This window comes from Mus musculus, chromosome 16 (assembly GCF_000001635.26).
Source record: "Mus musculus strain C57BL/6J chromosome 16, GRCm38.p6 C57BL/6J".
NCBI lineage: Eukaryota > Metazoa > Chordata > Mammalia > Rodentia > Muridae > Mus > Mus musculus.
Genome location: NC_000082.6, coordinates 31824943 through 31839175, shown reverse-complemented (window position 1 = coordinate 31839175; position 14233 = coordinate 31824943). Strand labels below are relative to the sequence as shown.

General features: G+C 38.3%; 1 protein-coding gene across 32 annotated transcripts in view; it reads right to left on the bottom strand.

Moving 5' to 3' along the window:
* The window catches only part of Dlg1 (discs large MAGUK scaffold protein 1), a 209914-nt gene that overhangs the window by 34181 nt on the left and 161500 nt on the right, over positions 1–14233 (bottom strand). For 31 of the 32 annotated variants that reach the window (XR_003951751.1, XR_003951752.1, XR_001781789.2 and 28 more), the window contains 3 exons: positions 9608–9710; positions 2872–2986; positions 950–1126 (listed from right to left, as the gene is read on the bottom strand). Coding sequence is in view for 28 of the 32 variants with exons in the window: in NM_001252435.1 (NP_001239364.1) it covers positions 950–1126; positions 2872–2986; positions 9608–9710 (395 nt within the window). In the remaining 4 variants the exon portion in view is untranslated. Of the gene's footprint in view, positions 1–949; positions 1132–2871; positions 2987–9607; positions 9711–14233 lie in introns of all 32 variants that reach the window. The other variant, NR_045516.1, reaches the window with a different exon arrangement.

Below are 14233 nucleotides of genomic sequence, written 5' to 3'. Positions count from 1 at the left end.
TCTTAACGTTTGAATTCACTAATCATGGGGCTCAAAGCATTTTAAAAATGTGTCTATTTAAGTACAGCAATGCATACCTGCATACCTGGCATTTGGAGGGTTCAGATAGAAAGGTATCGAGAATTCAAAGTAAGCCTGTGAGACATAGCAACACTATGTCTCAAAAAACAAGACTGAGGAGATGGCTCAGAGAATAAACTGTTTGATGCACAACTCAGATCCTCAGAGTCAACATAAAACAAGAAAAGGTCCTGTATATTTGTAATCCCTCCAGTGATCCTATGGTGATGTGGAGACAGGAGGATCTTTGAAAGCTCATAGGACTAGCTAGCCCAATATAAGCAGTATAAACAAGAGATCCTGCTGCAGACAGAGCAGAAGACAAGGACTGACAGCTAAGATTGCCCTGCCTGCCATACGTGTACCATGCAATGTGAGCCTACACACACACACACACACACACCCACCCATAGTTTGATTTGTTACACATATTGATGTGTACAGTAAAGCAATTGCTATAAGTCATGCTAATGAATCTAATACACCTCAGTAACCTCTCACGCAATCACTTTTAAAACATTCTTTGATGGTGAAAAACTTAGGCTCTACTTTCTCAGCAAATTTCCAGTACACACTTCAGTCTTGTAACTATGGCTCATCACAGTAGCATTCTGGAATTTATTCTCTTATAACTGAAACTACCTCATCTCCTGACCAACATCTCCCCATTCCTCTTCCACCTACTACTCTCTTGTAACTTCCAGTAATTATAACCTCCAGTAACCTCTAGAATAGTTTATATTTCACAGAAGTGAAACACAGCACTTGACTTTCTGAATCTGGCTACCTTCACTAAGCATAATGTATGTACACAGCACAGTAAAAGAAATGTCAAGTAAACAATTATTTATTAATGCCCTACTTTGAAGAAGTAAGAAACACCATGTACCTTCGTTTACTAGGAATCACTCCGACTTCGTCACTCTCCCCGTCTGGGGTGACCTGCCTGGCTTGCCACCACTCGTCGTCAGAAGCATTGATGACATGGAGGATGTCTCCAAAGCGGAAGTTCAGTCCTTGACTGGGAAGCCCGCTGTCCTTAGTCTTGTCATAATCAAAGAGGGCTCTAGACTCAAGAAAGAAGTTCATAACCACCTGTTACTGTGGTATTAACCAATTCTAAAAATTCATGGGATTGCCTAAGTATATATAATTTGTACAGAGAAGTCATTAGTATAGTATAAAAAGGTTAGGCTTGATTTTACATTATATATAAGATAGTAACAACAACAACAAAACCACAGAAATCACTCTGTAATGGAAACAGTCTAAGTCTATTATTTATTGCTTTCAGTGTTTTAGGATAGACTGCATGCTGGATCATTTATTTGAGACTGGGAATTGCTGTGTTGAATATGAGTATGTGTATGAATTGCCACAGGTCCCAACCTCAGTCTTCTTGCCTTAGCCTCCTCGGTGCTGGGATGTGACTTCTTAGTGCTTTCTTACTGTGTTGTCTAGGAAATGAAACTGACACACGTGATTCACTCATGGCTTCTACTGGACAGTGACACAGAGGGCTTTAGAGGGTGGTCTCAGTGCTGATTCAGCACTTCCTGGTATGCTGCCCTTTGCTTTACTCTGACAGTTTATTTGGCTTCCCTCTGCTTTTCCCTCCTATTAGATGGGGCTAAAACTGACACACTGTAGAGTTGTTCTGAGGATTCCATCAGGTTTAGTAAAGTGTGTAAGGGAAATTTAAAAAATCCCTGGGTACACTGGGTTACATCTGTACTTTCAGCTACCACGGAGGCTGCTTGAGTCTAGTAGTCCTGGGTGAGCTTTGATAACATAGTGACACTCCATCTCACGATAAAGAATAAAAATAAAAACGTTGGCGCCCCCAAATTTCATTAATTAAAATATAACAAACTATATTAGATTTGTAAATGAGAAATTATATAGCTAGTCTAAAAAATAAAATGTAAACATTATTATCTACTTTGATTAGATATTTAGGAAAAAATCTCCCACCCATAGATAAACTAGCTAGATATGCAAGTATACAAGTTGGTATCAATATAGTGATTACTCTGCCAGCTAATTACTTCTTCCACTTGTTTGCAAATTAGTTTGAAAGTCATTATCAATGAAAATTAAGTACAAATTGCCAAGTTATTTTTAAAAGATATTGTATGAATTTAATTTACAGCAGTAAAATGTAAAGTTCTTCAAAATTTGTTAAAAGGAAATTAGCTAATTAATATACAATATTTAAACTTAATTCTTAAGTCCAAATAAACTCTCTTAAAAGTCCAAGAAAGGGCTGGACTGAGGGGCACTTGCCCCGTGTGCACAAGGCTGTGAGTCTGATCCTGAACACCAGCGGGAAATAGTGTGATCCCAAGCACGCGCAGCAAACAGGCGGAGAGAACCAGAGAGAACTGTGGCAATCAGACTGAAATACTAAACAGCTATTCTTTTATCTTAATCTGAAAACTGAAAATGAAGGTAAAACCTTTCCACACTTCTCAACACTTTAGTCTTTTATAGTATTACTTTATTTTGTTGTTTTATGCATAGGAGTATATACACGGAAATACAATCTAACCAAGCTCATATAGTCATTACTAAAACATCAACCTAAATTATCTTTGATAGTCTACAATTATTTTTTCTTTTTTATACCACTATTAATTCAAAAGGTCACATAATTTACGTTATTAAAGTTAAAATATTCCAAATCTTTAGAGTATAATGTCAGAAAAATCACTCATGAAAATGTTTTTATTGGTTTGCACTGAGCTTTTCTATAGTAAATCCAAGTTAGTCACAGTAATTAGATTATGTCACAGTCCCACCGACACTTACCTGACATAGAGGGAGCGCTTCTGGCTGGTTCGAAGAGACCCTGACCCTGAACTGACACTGCTATTCATCATCTGCTCCCGTAAGTCATGGATTTTAGCTTCAAAACGACTGTACTCTGATGGAGAAAAAAAGAAAGTAAATATTCCTAAAAACAAGTTTTTAATGATAAAACATAAACTATATAAAATGTCTTAAAATTGACCAAGTAGGCTGGAAGTTTAACACAGTAGTAAGCTTCTAGCTACTGAAACCAGAACTGGCTGGTAGAGGATATTGTTGTTCAAGTCACATTTAAGGCAACTCTATGAATCAAATAATACTAGCAATTTTATATTATATTTTCATTTGGATGTAAAGTAGAAAATAGGAATTATTCCAGTTTTTAATGAAAAAAGTCAGATGCTTTGATGGATAAAATTTTCTTGTTTTTTTGAGACAGAGTTTCTCTGTGTAGCCCTGGCTGTCCTGGAACTCACTCTGTAGACCAGGCTGGCCTCGAACTCAGAAATCCGCCTGCCTCTGCCTCCCAAGTGCTGGGATTAAAGGCGTGCGCCACCACCGCCCGGCTTGATGGATAAAATTTTCTTAAGAAAAACTAGCTAATCTTACTTTCAAATGTAGAACTTATATAGAATAATGATGGAAAAAAATCCAAACCAGCCAATAGGAGTAAATAACTATTTTGTAATTTTTAAATTGCTGAAATGACAAAAATGGCAATCAGAAGTAACATTCATAAAATCTAAAAAACATTAAAAATTTTTTGACAACGGCTATTTTAATCTATCCCCCTGAACTGTGAGCCTGGTCAAAAGCTGGGACTCACAACAGTATCTTTTTTGGATGATGTACAGTATCTTCCAATTTTGTTTTTTTCTGATGTGTCTACACAGACTGAGGCTACGATGCCCCCATGTAACCACCGAAACTCTCGTCTGTCTCGTTACTAAGTCCGATAATGTTATTGTCTTTGACCACTTGATGAGGGGTGCCTGATGGGTTATCTCTCTCTTTCAAGTGAGTTATTAAATATGTATACAGCTCTTGACTCTGAAAAAACAAAGCCTAGTTATTTATTGTATGTTGAGGTAGGGTGTACAGACCCCATGGACCCTGTGTGGACCCAACTTGTCAAAAGATAACTTCAGGACACTGGCTCTCTTGTTTTACTGTGTGAATTAGGGGCTGAACTCAGATCATCACGCTTGGTCAGGCCTTTACTTGATGAGTCATCTCACTAGCCCATTAAGCTTTTAATTAGTCATTGAACCAACACTGGTAAGGACTCCTAACTTATTTAGTAGGTTATACTTAGTATATCAGTAATTTGAAACAGACATTGTCAGTTTGTGTGTCTTGTTCCATATTGAACTTTTTTTTTTTTTTTTTTTTTTTGGTTATGTTTCTATCATTGCTTGAGTATTGTATTTTTTGGCACAAAGTATCATAAAATAATGTATTTTCTCTGCCTGAATCTGGAAGTCAGCCATCTGTTCCAAAAGCCTCAGTTTTTAAAAGAGAATAGATTTAGATCAGAAAGCAAGATCTAGGGGCTATGTATGCTCATTACTACTGGGGTGTGACTGTAGTATCAGGGGTAAGGCATATCAGATATTTATATATGCACATAAAGACGTTTAGATCTATAACTGAATTTACATCTACTGAAACTGAAAATTGAGTTCATACTAAATTTTCTAGTTTTAACCCAATGTCACAGAATATATATTTAGCTTTTTTCCTCTCTGCATTTAAACTCATAGAAACCATGGGTAATGCCAGCTTAGCATGTACATCCCCTTTATGGTTCTGAACACAACCAAGTGTCTGTCTGCTCTCATCATGATCACTACTTTCCTGCGTGTGCTTACCGCTCAAACTGGGACAGCCCGACAGGAAGCCCTGCTCGTGGGCTGGTCCAGCGAACTACTACAGCACTCCCTGCCCCCAACTAGCCCCGAAGTGGGCCTTGCTCTGTTCTTCCTAATGACTGTGGGACTTAAGTGATCAGGCTGTGGAAGAGAAAGCTCTCTAGCTTCAATTCAAAAACGTTTCCCAGTTTCCTTACTCCCCCTAGGAAATACCAGCCCCAGTCAATACAGTGTTTTATTATTCTTAGGACATTCTGATTCTATGAAGTCACTGCCTGTTCTCTGCATATCCCAAGACTATTGTGTAAATTCTAGTGTAACATCAGTTGTTTAAGCATGTGTTTTCTGGCATGTACTTGTTTGTGAAGAAATTATTCTGATTCTTATTTTCAGTTTTCAAGCAGGTTCCTATGTGATTTAGTCTTGATCTGTTCATTTTTATCTAAAATTTAAGTTTCTAGAAACTTTTTAAAAAAAAAAAAGATAGGGTCTCCTGTAACCCATTGCCCTGGAACGTGGGGGGGGAGGGAGAGAGAGAGAGAGAGAGAGAGAGAGAGAGAGAGAGAGAGAGAGAGGGAGAAAAGAGAGAAAAGAGACGAGACAGAGGAGAGAGAGACACTGACTTAGCTTTCCCTAAAATTTTGGAATTTAGGATAGGCTTTGTAATGGTTTCACCCTTCTAGACTGGAGCTTCTTTTTTTGTATCTGCCAATTGTTCAAAGATATGATCTAATATGCTGAGATCTCCTATTTCATTATGTATTTACCCTATTAACAGAGAGTGAGTTACAGTTGGCTGTTGTGGCCCGATGCCTGCAAACCCATTGCACGCAGTAGGTAGACTACACAAAACCTTGTCCTGCTATTACACTATACCCTATGTCTCTCCCGTTGCTTTGTCCTGTACTGTGGGTGATATCACAGGGCTTGGTAGCTCTTTATAGCTTGCTTACAACAGTTTTTATTTTGGGGTTTATGAAGAGTTCCATCTAGTTTTGTTGCAGGCTGTTAATAAATTTTAGTTTTGCTGTCCTAATAATTTTGTAAGAGGTGCAGAGAAGTTATGGGGCATGCGGCATTAAATCTACCATTTCATTTTCTAGTAGTACCATTGACTCTATGCTTCTGATTTTTAAGTGACTGTATTGATAACTACTGTGAGCATACACGTGCCATGACATGTGATGGTCAGAGGACATCAACTGTGGGCTCTGGATTAAATTTGCATCTTGTACGAGTGCTTGATGTCACTGAGGGCTCCGGTGTTTCCTGTGCGGCTTATCTGGTTCTGAAACACAGACTCACTATGCAGCCTAGAGTGTCCTCACACCTGCTATCGTCCTGCACCAACCTTGCAAGCAGTAGAACCAAGCAGGCACTATAACCCCAGCTCTAACCGTTCTGTGCTTTTAGTATTTTAGCAATCATCCTCAAAAACAAGAGGTGGGTTTTTCAAAGTGCATTACTTCTGTTTTAAAAATATTTTAGCATTTTATATATATGTGTGTTTGTTTTTTAATTTACTCACTATGTCGAGGACAGTTTGAGCTTGAGACTCATGTCTCTGCCTTCACAGCGCTGGGACGCAACTAAACCCTGTAACAATTTTACTTTTAGCAGAAGCCTATCTTTCACAATTAGTTGGCAAAATCCCCTCAAGCAGACACTGCTCTTGAAGGAAAGTGACTTACTAGTTCCAAGTTAGCACTTTTTTAGGATGGTTTGATAACTCTCATGGCTTTAAGAGCTACACAATATTTAACAATATGTTCACTACATTTCAGGTAGGCCACTGTTATTTTCCACTTGAGGGGCTGATTATGATAAGCCTTGGGCAATTTTAGACATTCAACATTTTAGAAAATTGAAAATTTTCTGCATAAGAAGCACATCCCATTTTACAGTGAGGCAGGAGAGCGCTTTCCTTATAAGGAGTCAACAGTCTCAGGTACTAGTAAACGTTTACGATCGGGCGCTGGAGTGATTACTGCTAAGTTCTTAAATGTATGATGTGTTTGTCATTTTTATATTTATGGTCATCACTACTAAGAATTCCTTGTACAATCTTCTTTATGATCATTTTCCACACATTTCTCAATGTTTCTTCATTTAGTTTCAATCAGTTCACACCTGTCATCCCATCTCCACTATTAACCATTCTGGATATATTTCCTCTGGGGAGAAATTTGTTCCCTTTTTTTTGGTCGTGGGCACCCTTGTCCTAGAAATCCTTCGAACTCTTAGCAGAGCTGTTACCAGGAAAGAACAGGCTAGGTGTCACACAGAAAATGTTTGCCAGCATTTCTGAAACTGTTGGACTAAAGCATATTTTATTTCATATAACATATTAAAGTTATTTGAAACAATGAAAATAGAATGTGCATGCTTATAGAGGAGAGATAATGTTTAATGCCACCCTAGCCCCATTCACACTTTAGGATCCACAAGTTTGGTATTCAGGAAAATTTGGAAAATACTAAACACATATAAGATAAATCCATATAAAGAAACCAATCTGGAATGGGAAACATATACTAAATACTACTTGAATAACCAAACAAAAAGAATTCTCTTTTATTCAAAGGTTTTTTTAAAATTATGACTAGAAATAGCACTATCTCTCAGTATTCTTCAGAATAGTGCTTTGCCAGACTGACCCTCTCAAAAAAAAAAAAAAAAACCAGTTTGAAAGATGATATTAACATGCTTAGAAATCACAAAATACTCAAAAAACAAACAAAAAAAGAAATCACAAAATAAGATTAAGCACCAAAGAAAGAGGAAAGGGGAAATTCCTGGGGACACTCAGTGATGATAGGAAAGGCTGAGTGGCCAGTGCCAGGCTTAGGTAACTCAAAGGCCATAAAAACTCAACTGTATGCACTGTGTTCCATCATAGCAATGCTTCCAGCTAGCAGGAAGTTCTTATGAACGTACTGAATTGAAATTCCAAACATGTATTTACTTTCTGAAGGATTTTTAGATAAAAGAATTAAATTATGATTACCCCTCTTCCTTTTCCTCCCTCTCAGCCCTCCCATGTCCTCCTCTTTCTGTAACTGATGGCTTCCTTTTAATATTATTGTCACACACACAACACACAAATACAGCAACACAACCTGCTAATTATGTATATGTTGCATAGATACATTTGTTTTCCTTTGAAAACACTGCCATACTTGGCGGTTCTCTGAGAGTTCGAGGTCAGCCTGGTCTACAAAGCAAGTCCACAACAGCCAGGGCTCTGTTACACAGAGACCCTGTCTTGAAAAGCCAAAAAAAGAAAGACAAAAAACCAAGAAACAAAACTCAACAACAAACTAAAATCCAAACAACCCAAAACTTCTAATATTTTCGCTTTTCTCTCTTTTTGTTCTAGCTTCCTACTGTGTGCACTGAACACAGTGTCTGGGTGTGCTAGCTTTCACTCACTCATCTCTAACTCTGCTCTTACACTTCGCAGGGTTTCTGCCAAGTGAACTGTTAAGGAAGCCAAGGTTGAACTTCACGTCACCTGCACCTGTTGCCAAGCTTTGCTGCTGCTCTCTGCTCGGTATTAATTACCTTCATATGAATGCTATGAACACCCAGGCTAGGTGCTCTTAAATTTACTTACTACTCTGAGTTGAACTTTGCTGGAACAAGGAAACTAGAGTAAGCAAAATAGCTGGTAATTATTTATTTTCAGTATTTCATTTAATGCCTAAACTATAAACCACTTCATTTTGCTCCTTCAGCCGCCTCATTTTCCTTCCTCATGTTGTTTATGAACATTAGTGAGCATGTTTCTAATGTATTCTTCTGGGTTTTCAAACGCATGAATCCCGCTGAGGCTTTCTTTCCTGCTGACCTGTAATGCTGATGGTAATGCAGCCTTATGCATGCTCACTATGGGCTACCTCCAGTTTTCCATCATCACTTTCTTCTCCTAGGAGTCTAGTCAAACTCCGTTGTGATGCTTTACTGTCGAGAAAGACAGTATGCCACAAACTTTATTCTTCTATTGTAAATAACAATAAAGGCTACTAGGAAGTATCTATCTGTTATTAATAAGTATAATCTAATTTAAAAGATTCTGAATAACATCATTTTCTTTGGCAGCATTATTTTTACTTACAGTTTTTATTACTCTTTCGAATCAATAAGTTAGTAAAAGAGATAGTTAGATAGTTAAAAGTCAGATTAAAAAGAAACTTGAAAATTAATTCAAATAATGGTACAATCTCAACAATTGGCAGATGAAGTGTTCTAATTCTAATGAAAAATATTTCTGACCTGGTAAATGAATTTGTTTAGACTGGACAAATACTAAATTGACAAATCGAAACAACACATAAGAGAAGATAAAATTAGAAAATGAGACATTCTTTTCTTTTCTTTTTTTTTTGATTTTTCGAGGCAGGGTTACTCTGTGTAGCCCTGGCTGTCCTGGAACTCACTCTGTAGACCAGGCTGGCCTCGAACTCAGAAATCCGCCTGCCTCTGCCTCCCAAGTGCTGGGATTAAAGGCATGCACCACCACGCCCGGCTAAAACAAGACATTCTTAAGCTTCAGGAATGAAGCTCAGCTGCAGAGCGCTTGCCTAGTGTGAATAAAAAGCCGTGAATTGATGCCCAGCACAGTATGAAAACAGGCATGGTGGCAATCAACTCTAACTCCAGCATCTGGAGGTGGAGGCAGGGGGTTCAGGTCAAGATTATCCTCGGAACACACTGACTTCAAGGATAACCATGGCTACATGAACTGCAGAGTAAAAAAGGTAAAAAATAAAATAAATAAAATTCATTCCCGAAAGGAAGAATTTAAGATTATTTTTTCAAATAACTAAACTGTCCAGTAGTAACAGGCGACAAAACCGTCTCACCTTCGGGTCGATATTGCGCAACGATGGTGACGGCTTGGCCTGCGTTCTTTAGTGCAGCTGCTGCTTGTTCGTGACTTGCAGCTCTGAGGTCAACACTGTTCACCTGTAAATAAAATCAAATACTAACTTAAGAAAATATAATCTTTGATTAGACATCACAGTGGCCCATTATGGGAGTAGGTACAGGTTACAGTACCTTTATTGATTAAATATATCATATAGTAAAACATACATGATTATTTCAAATAATCCGATTCACTAACAAAAACACGTTGTTCAATGTTAAGAGATAAAGTCCAGCATTTCCTCAGATGGAGGTCAGAAGGCTGGCTACCAAGCTAATAACAACCCAACTAATAACAAGTGTTATTATTCTGCATAATTCATTTTCTAGTAACTCAAGCCATCTGTACCAGTTTTAACCCTCCAGTTCAACTCAGTTTAATTTTCTTTCTTTCTTTCTTCCTTCCTTCCTTCCTTTCTTCCTTCCTTCCTGACTAAGACTTCCATTCTTTTGCTGTAACAAGAAAGCAATTGCTTAAGCATAGTTCAAATTTCCAATTTAAACAACAATAGATGTAAATACTATCAGAAATAATCTTTTTTGGGGGGCGGTTTGAGACAGGGTTTCTCAAACCCTGGAACTCACTTTGTAGACCAGGCTGGCTTGGAACTCAGAAATCCGCCTGCCTCTGCCTCCCAAGTGCTGGGATTAAAGGAGTGCGCCACCACTGCCTGGCCAGAAATAATTTTTAATAAAGGAACTTGCATCGGGTGCAATTTGACTCCTGAAGAATTATTACATTTTATTTTTACCCCTGGAATGCACTAATACACTTAAGTTTGTGAAGCAAGGCATTACACCTTCAGAGATTACTCCCTTTCCTCTAAGACAAATGTTAAGGCATTGTTCACAGATGTATTATTGAATGCAATAAAGCCTTAATGTTAAAAACTAAGAAATAATAACAATGAAGTAACCACAACTGTGCTCAGGACTTCCAGTAAACATTATTGATAGGAGGGCTGGAGAAATGGCTCAACAGTTAAGAACACCTGCTGCTCTTCTAGAAGACCCAAACTCCACGTCAGTAGGCTCACAATTCTAGTTCTAGGGAGGGTCTGATGCTTCTGGCTGCCACAGGCACTTGTACTCTGCACATACCCATATGCAGACACATGCATGCCTACCCATAGTTAAAAAATAAAAACAAACCTTTAAAAATTACATTTTAGCCATGTAAAGCTAAATGCAACTGAGAATTGCTATCACAGAGTAACTCCAGCTGCGGGGACGTCACTCACCATTTCTTACAATACAATGTACACTTCAAATTCCAAGTGCCAGAGTAAACTAGGGAAAAAGTCTAGAGAAGGATAAACTTTTATAGATTGTAGGAGAAAAAGTAAGACTTTTTTGGGGGGTGGGGTGGGGGGAACAGGTCTTACTCTGTAGTACAGGTTGCCTCGAACTCTCTATGTAGCTCAGGTTAGAGTCAAAACTCATGACCATTCTTCAGACTCAGTTTCCTTAGTGCTGAGATTATAGGTATGAGTCACCATGCAGCCTGGCTCAGTGGGTACAACTGCTTGCTAGCAAACTCAGTAACTTCAGTTTGGATGCTCAGATCTCATATGAAAGCTAGGGACAGTGGCACTCATGTTAGGGTCCCCATGAGCCAAATGGAAATGGGAAATGGAGAACAGAGAATCTCTAGCTCATGGTCAGTGGGCTTAAAGAACAGCAGAGACCCTGCTACCAACAACATGGAAGGGGAAGACCGACCTGAAGACTTGTCCTTTGACCACATGCCATGTCCCTCCACAAGCAACAAGCAAGCGCACACACAAAAACAGTAATGACGGTAGGCAGAAAACACATTCTAGCTACGGTCTAGTTCTCTGCCCTTTGAATACAGACAATAAACCATTTTTTAAAAAGGTTTTAATTTTTTCCTTGGAGAAGACTGGAGCTCTATGTGGACTCAAAAATACATTATATCTGCTGGACAATAGTAGAATTAAACTCTCCAAAATATTAGTAAATACTTCAATGAAATTATGATGTCTTATCAAGGATTTTTTGTTTGGTTTTTGGGACAGTCTTACTATGCAGTCTTGGCTAGCCTTTTTGCTGGAATTCAGAGATGCTCCTTCCTGCTTCTCTGCCTTCAGAGTGCTAGAATTAAAGTTGTGTGCCACCAAACCTAGCTCAATTTTTTTTCTTGTTTGTTTTAAGAGAAAAAAAAAATCTATGTACTGAAAGACATATATATGTAAATAGTCTTAGATATACTAAAAAAATACAAACATTTTAAATACTGGGAGATACTTTAAATACCATAAAACATATACTTTAAAACTGCATAGTTGCTTGTTTTAAACACTGATGAGATCATAAAACTATCACAACTACCTAATCCCAAATTATTTCCTTCACTCCAGAAAGAACGTCAAATCAAAAACTGAAGGAGGGGCTATTCCAAAAGCAGTTGCCTGTCTGTGGGACATGATCTTCTAATTGGGCTGCCTTGTCTGGCCTCAGTGGGAAAGGATATACCTAGCCCTGCAGATACTTGATGTGCCAGGGTGGGGTGGGGTGGGGAAGCACCTGCTCAGAGGAGAAAGTGGGGGGAAGAATTGTGTGTGTGTGTGTGTGTGGGTGTGACTGGGAGGGGGCAGGAAGCAGGATGTAAAGTGAATAAGTAAAAACAAACAAACAAACAAACAAAATTCAAATGTAGACAGTGGTCTCTCCTAGCTGCAAAAAACCCCACTAAGCCACTTTAAGCTACTTTTCGGTATAGATTTCTTATCCTGTACATTTGAAGTAAGTGGGCTTCTATAACTTTCTGGATCTTTCTTCTTGGTGTTTCTTACTTAAGGCTCATGCCTATAGCTTATTTCAGCATTTTCCTTATTATAGTTGGTGAATGCATCATTGCATGCATATACTTTGTTTATCTATTTCCCTAAACATACATAATATGTTCACGTGGCAGGCATGGGCCATCAGAGGCCACACAGGGGCACTGTATCCTCTGGAATAGGTGGGTGCTGGGACCTCGGCCCTCTGGAAGAACAGCAAGTGGTCTTAATCACTAAGCCCTTTTCGGTTCCATCCTTAACTTTACACTTAAAACATTTTACTGTTTTTGACAGTGATAGAAGGATCAAACCTGGGGTCTCGTCTCATACATGTCAGCGAGCCTTCTGTCTCTACCCCGTCAGCTCAGCATGCCATGCTCCAACCCTGCATGTGTGGTTCATGGTGTGGAGCAGCCCTCTACCCTGGAACCCTGTGGAGCTGACTGGCTCTGCTCGGTGCACTGTCTGGCTCCAGTGCTTCTCAAAGCCTTTACAGATGAGGTCAGGCCACCTGCAGTTTCCTTTTCTCCTTGTCCTCTGGAGGACATTCTATTTTTCTTGGCTAAGTGATTCAGAACAAAGATGAATACAAGTGGGAAGAAGGTTAAACATCTTTGTTTTCTTTATTTAAGCTTTTAAGTTGCTCATCATTCAGTGTAATCCACTGCTTTTTTTCTTTTTCTTTTTTTTAGTGAGTTATTTTTTCTTTTAACCAAAGTGAGGAAATATCCTTTCAATTCTTAGTTTTTTGTTTTTTGTTTTTTTTAATGTTTTTAACCATGGAAAGGAATGATCCTGTTACAATCCTTTTTTCTGTTACCGAATGAGCATGTGGCTGTGTCATTTACTGTATTAGGATGGTTTCAAATTCTTTTTTTCTCTGCAGAATCAACCATGCATTCCTTGGATAAAGTCTTCCTAGGTATAACACATGACTTTTTGAGGTCTTAACAGCTACATTCACAAATGATGCACCTTTCTTGTGCTGGCCTCACAGACTGAGTTGGGAAATGTTACATTTCTTCTGATTTGCAAGAGTCTCTTAAATTTTTTAAAAGTTTGTCAGTGAAATTGTCTGGTTTTTGGCTTTTCTACTATAAGGTTCTTACCCCACACATATAATCCACATACCATAAAATACACATTTATATTGGTATCAGGGTCAAATCCATGACTCTGAATGAGCACAGGCTTTATCATAAAGGTATAGCCCAAGTCTTTGATATTAGGAACTTAGTGTCCTTCCTAGCCACAGATTTATTTATATGTTCCCAAATTTATGAACAACTATGTATGTGACTAACAGCTATTATTTTAAGCACATAAACAAATACATTTTCTTTTTAGTAACAACTTTTGTTTTAAAGTATATTTTCTTATTTGTGCTTTTGAATTTTATCTAATGAGGTACTTAAATATTTGTCCTGGAGGGCTTAGAATTTGATGAGTTTTGAAGTATTTTTGTTCCCCATATTTTTCCTCTTGTACTTAATGATTTTTCTCTTTTGTTTAATGGTATTTCCCCTCAGAAGACTAGTGTAGTGGCTATTCCTGGTTGTCAACTTGACAATATTTGGAATGAACTACAATTCGGAATTGGAAGGCTCACCAGTGACCCTTATCTGGAGGCTTGGAGATCCTTATCTGGATCTTGGTTTGAAGATCTTGAGCCATAGTGGCTATGGATTCCAGAAGATTGAATCTCCGAGTTAAGGAACACACCTTTAATCTGGGCTATGCCTTTCATCTGGGATTAAA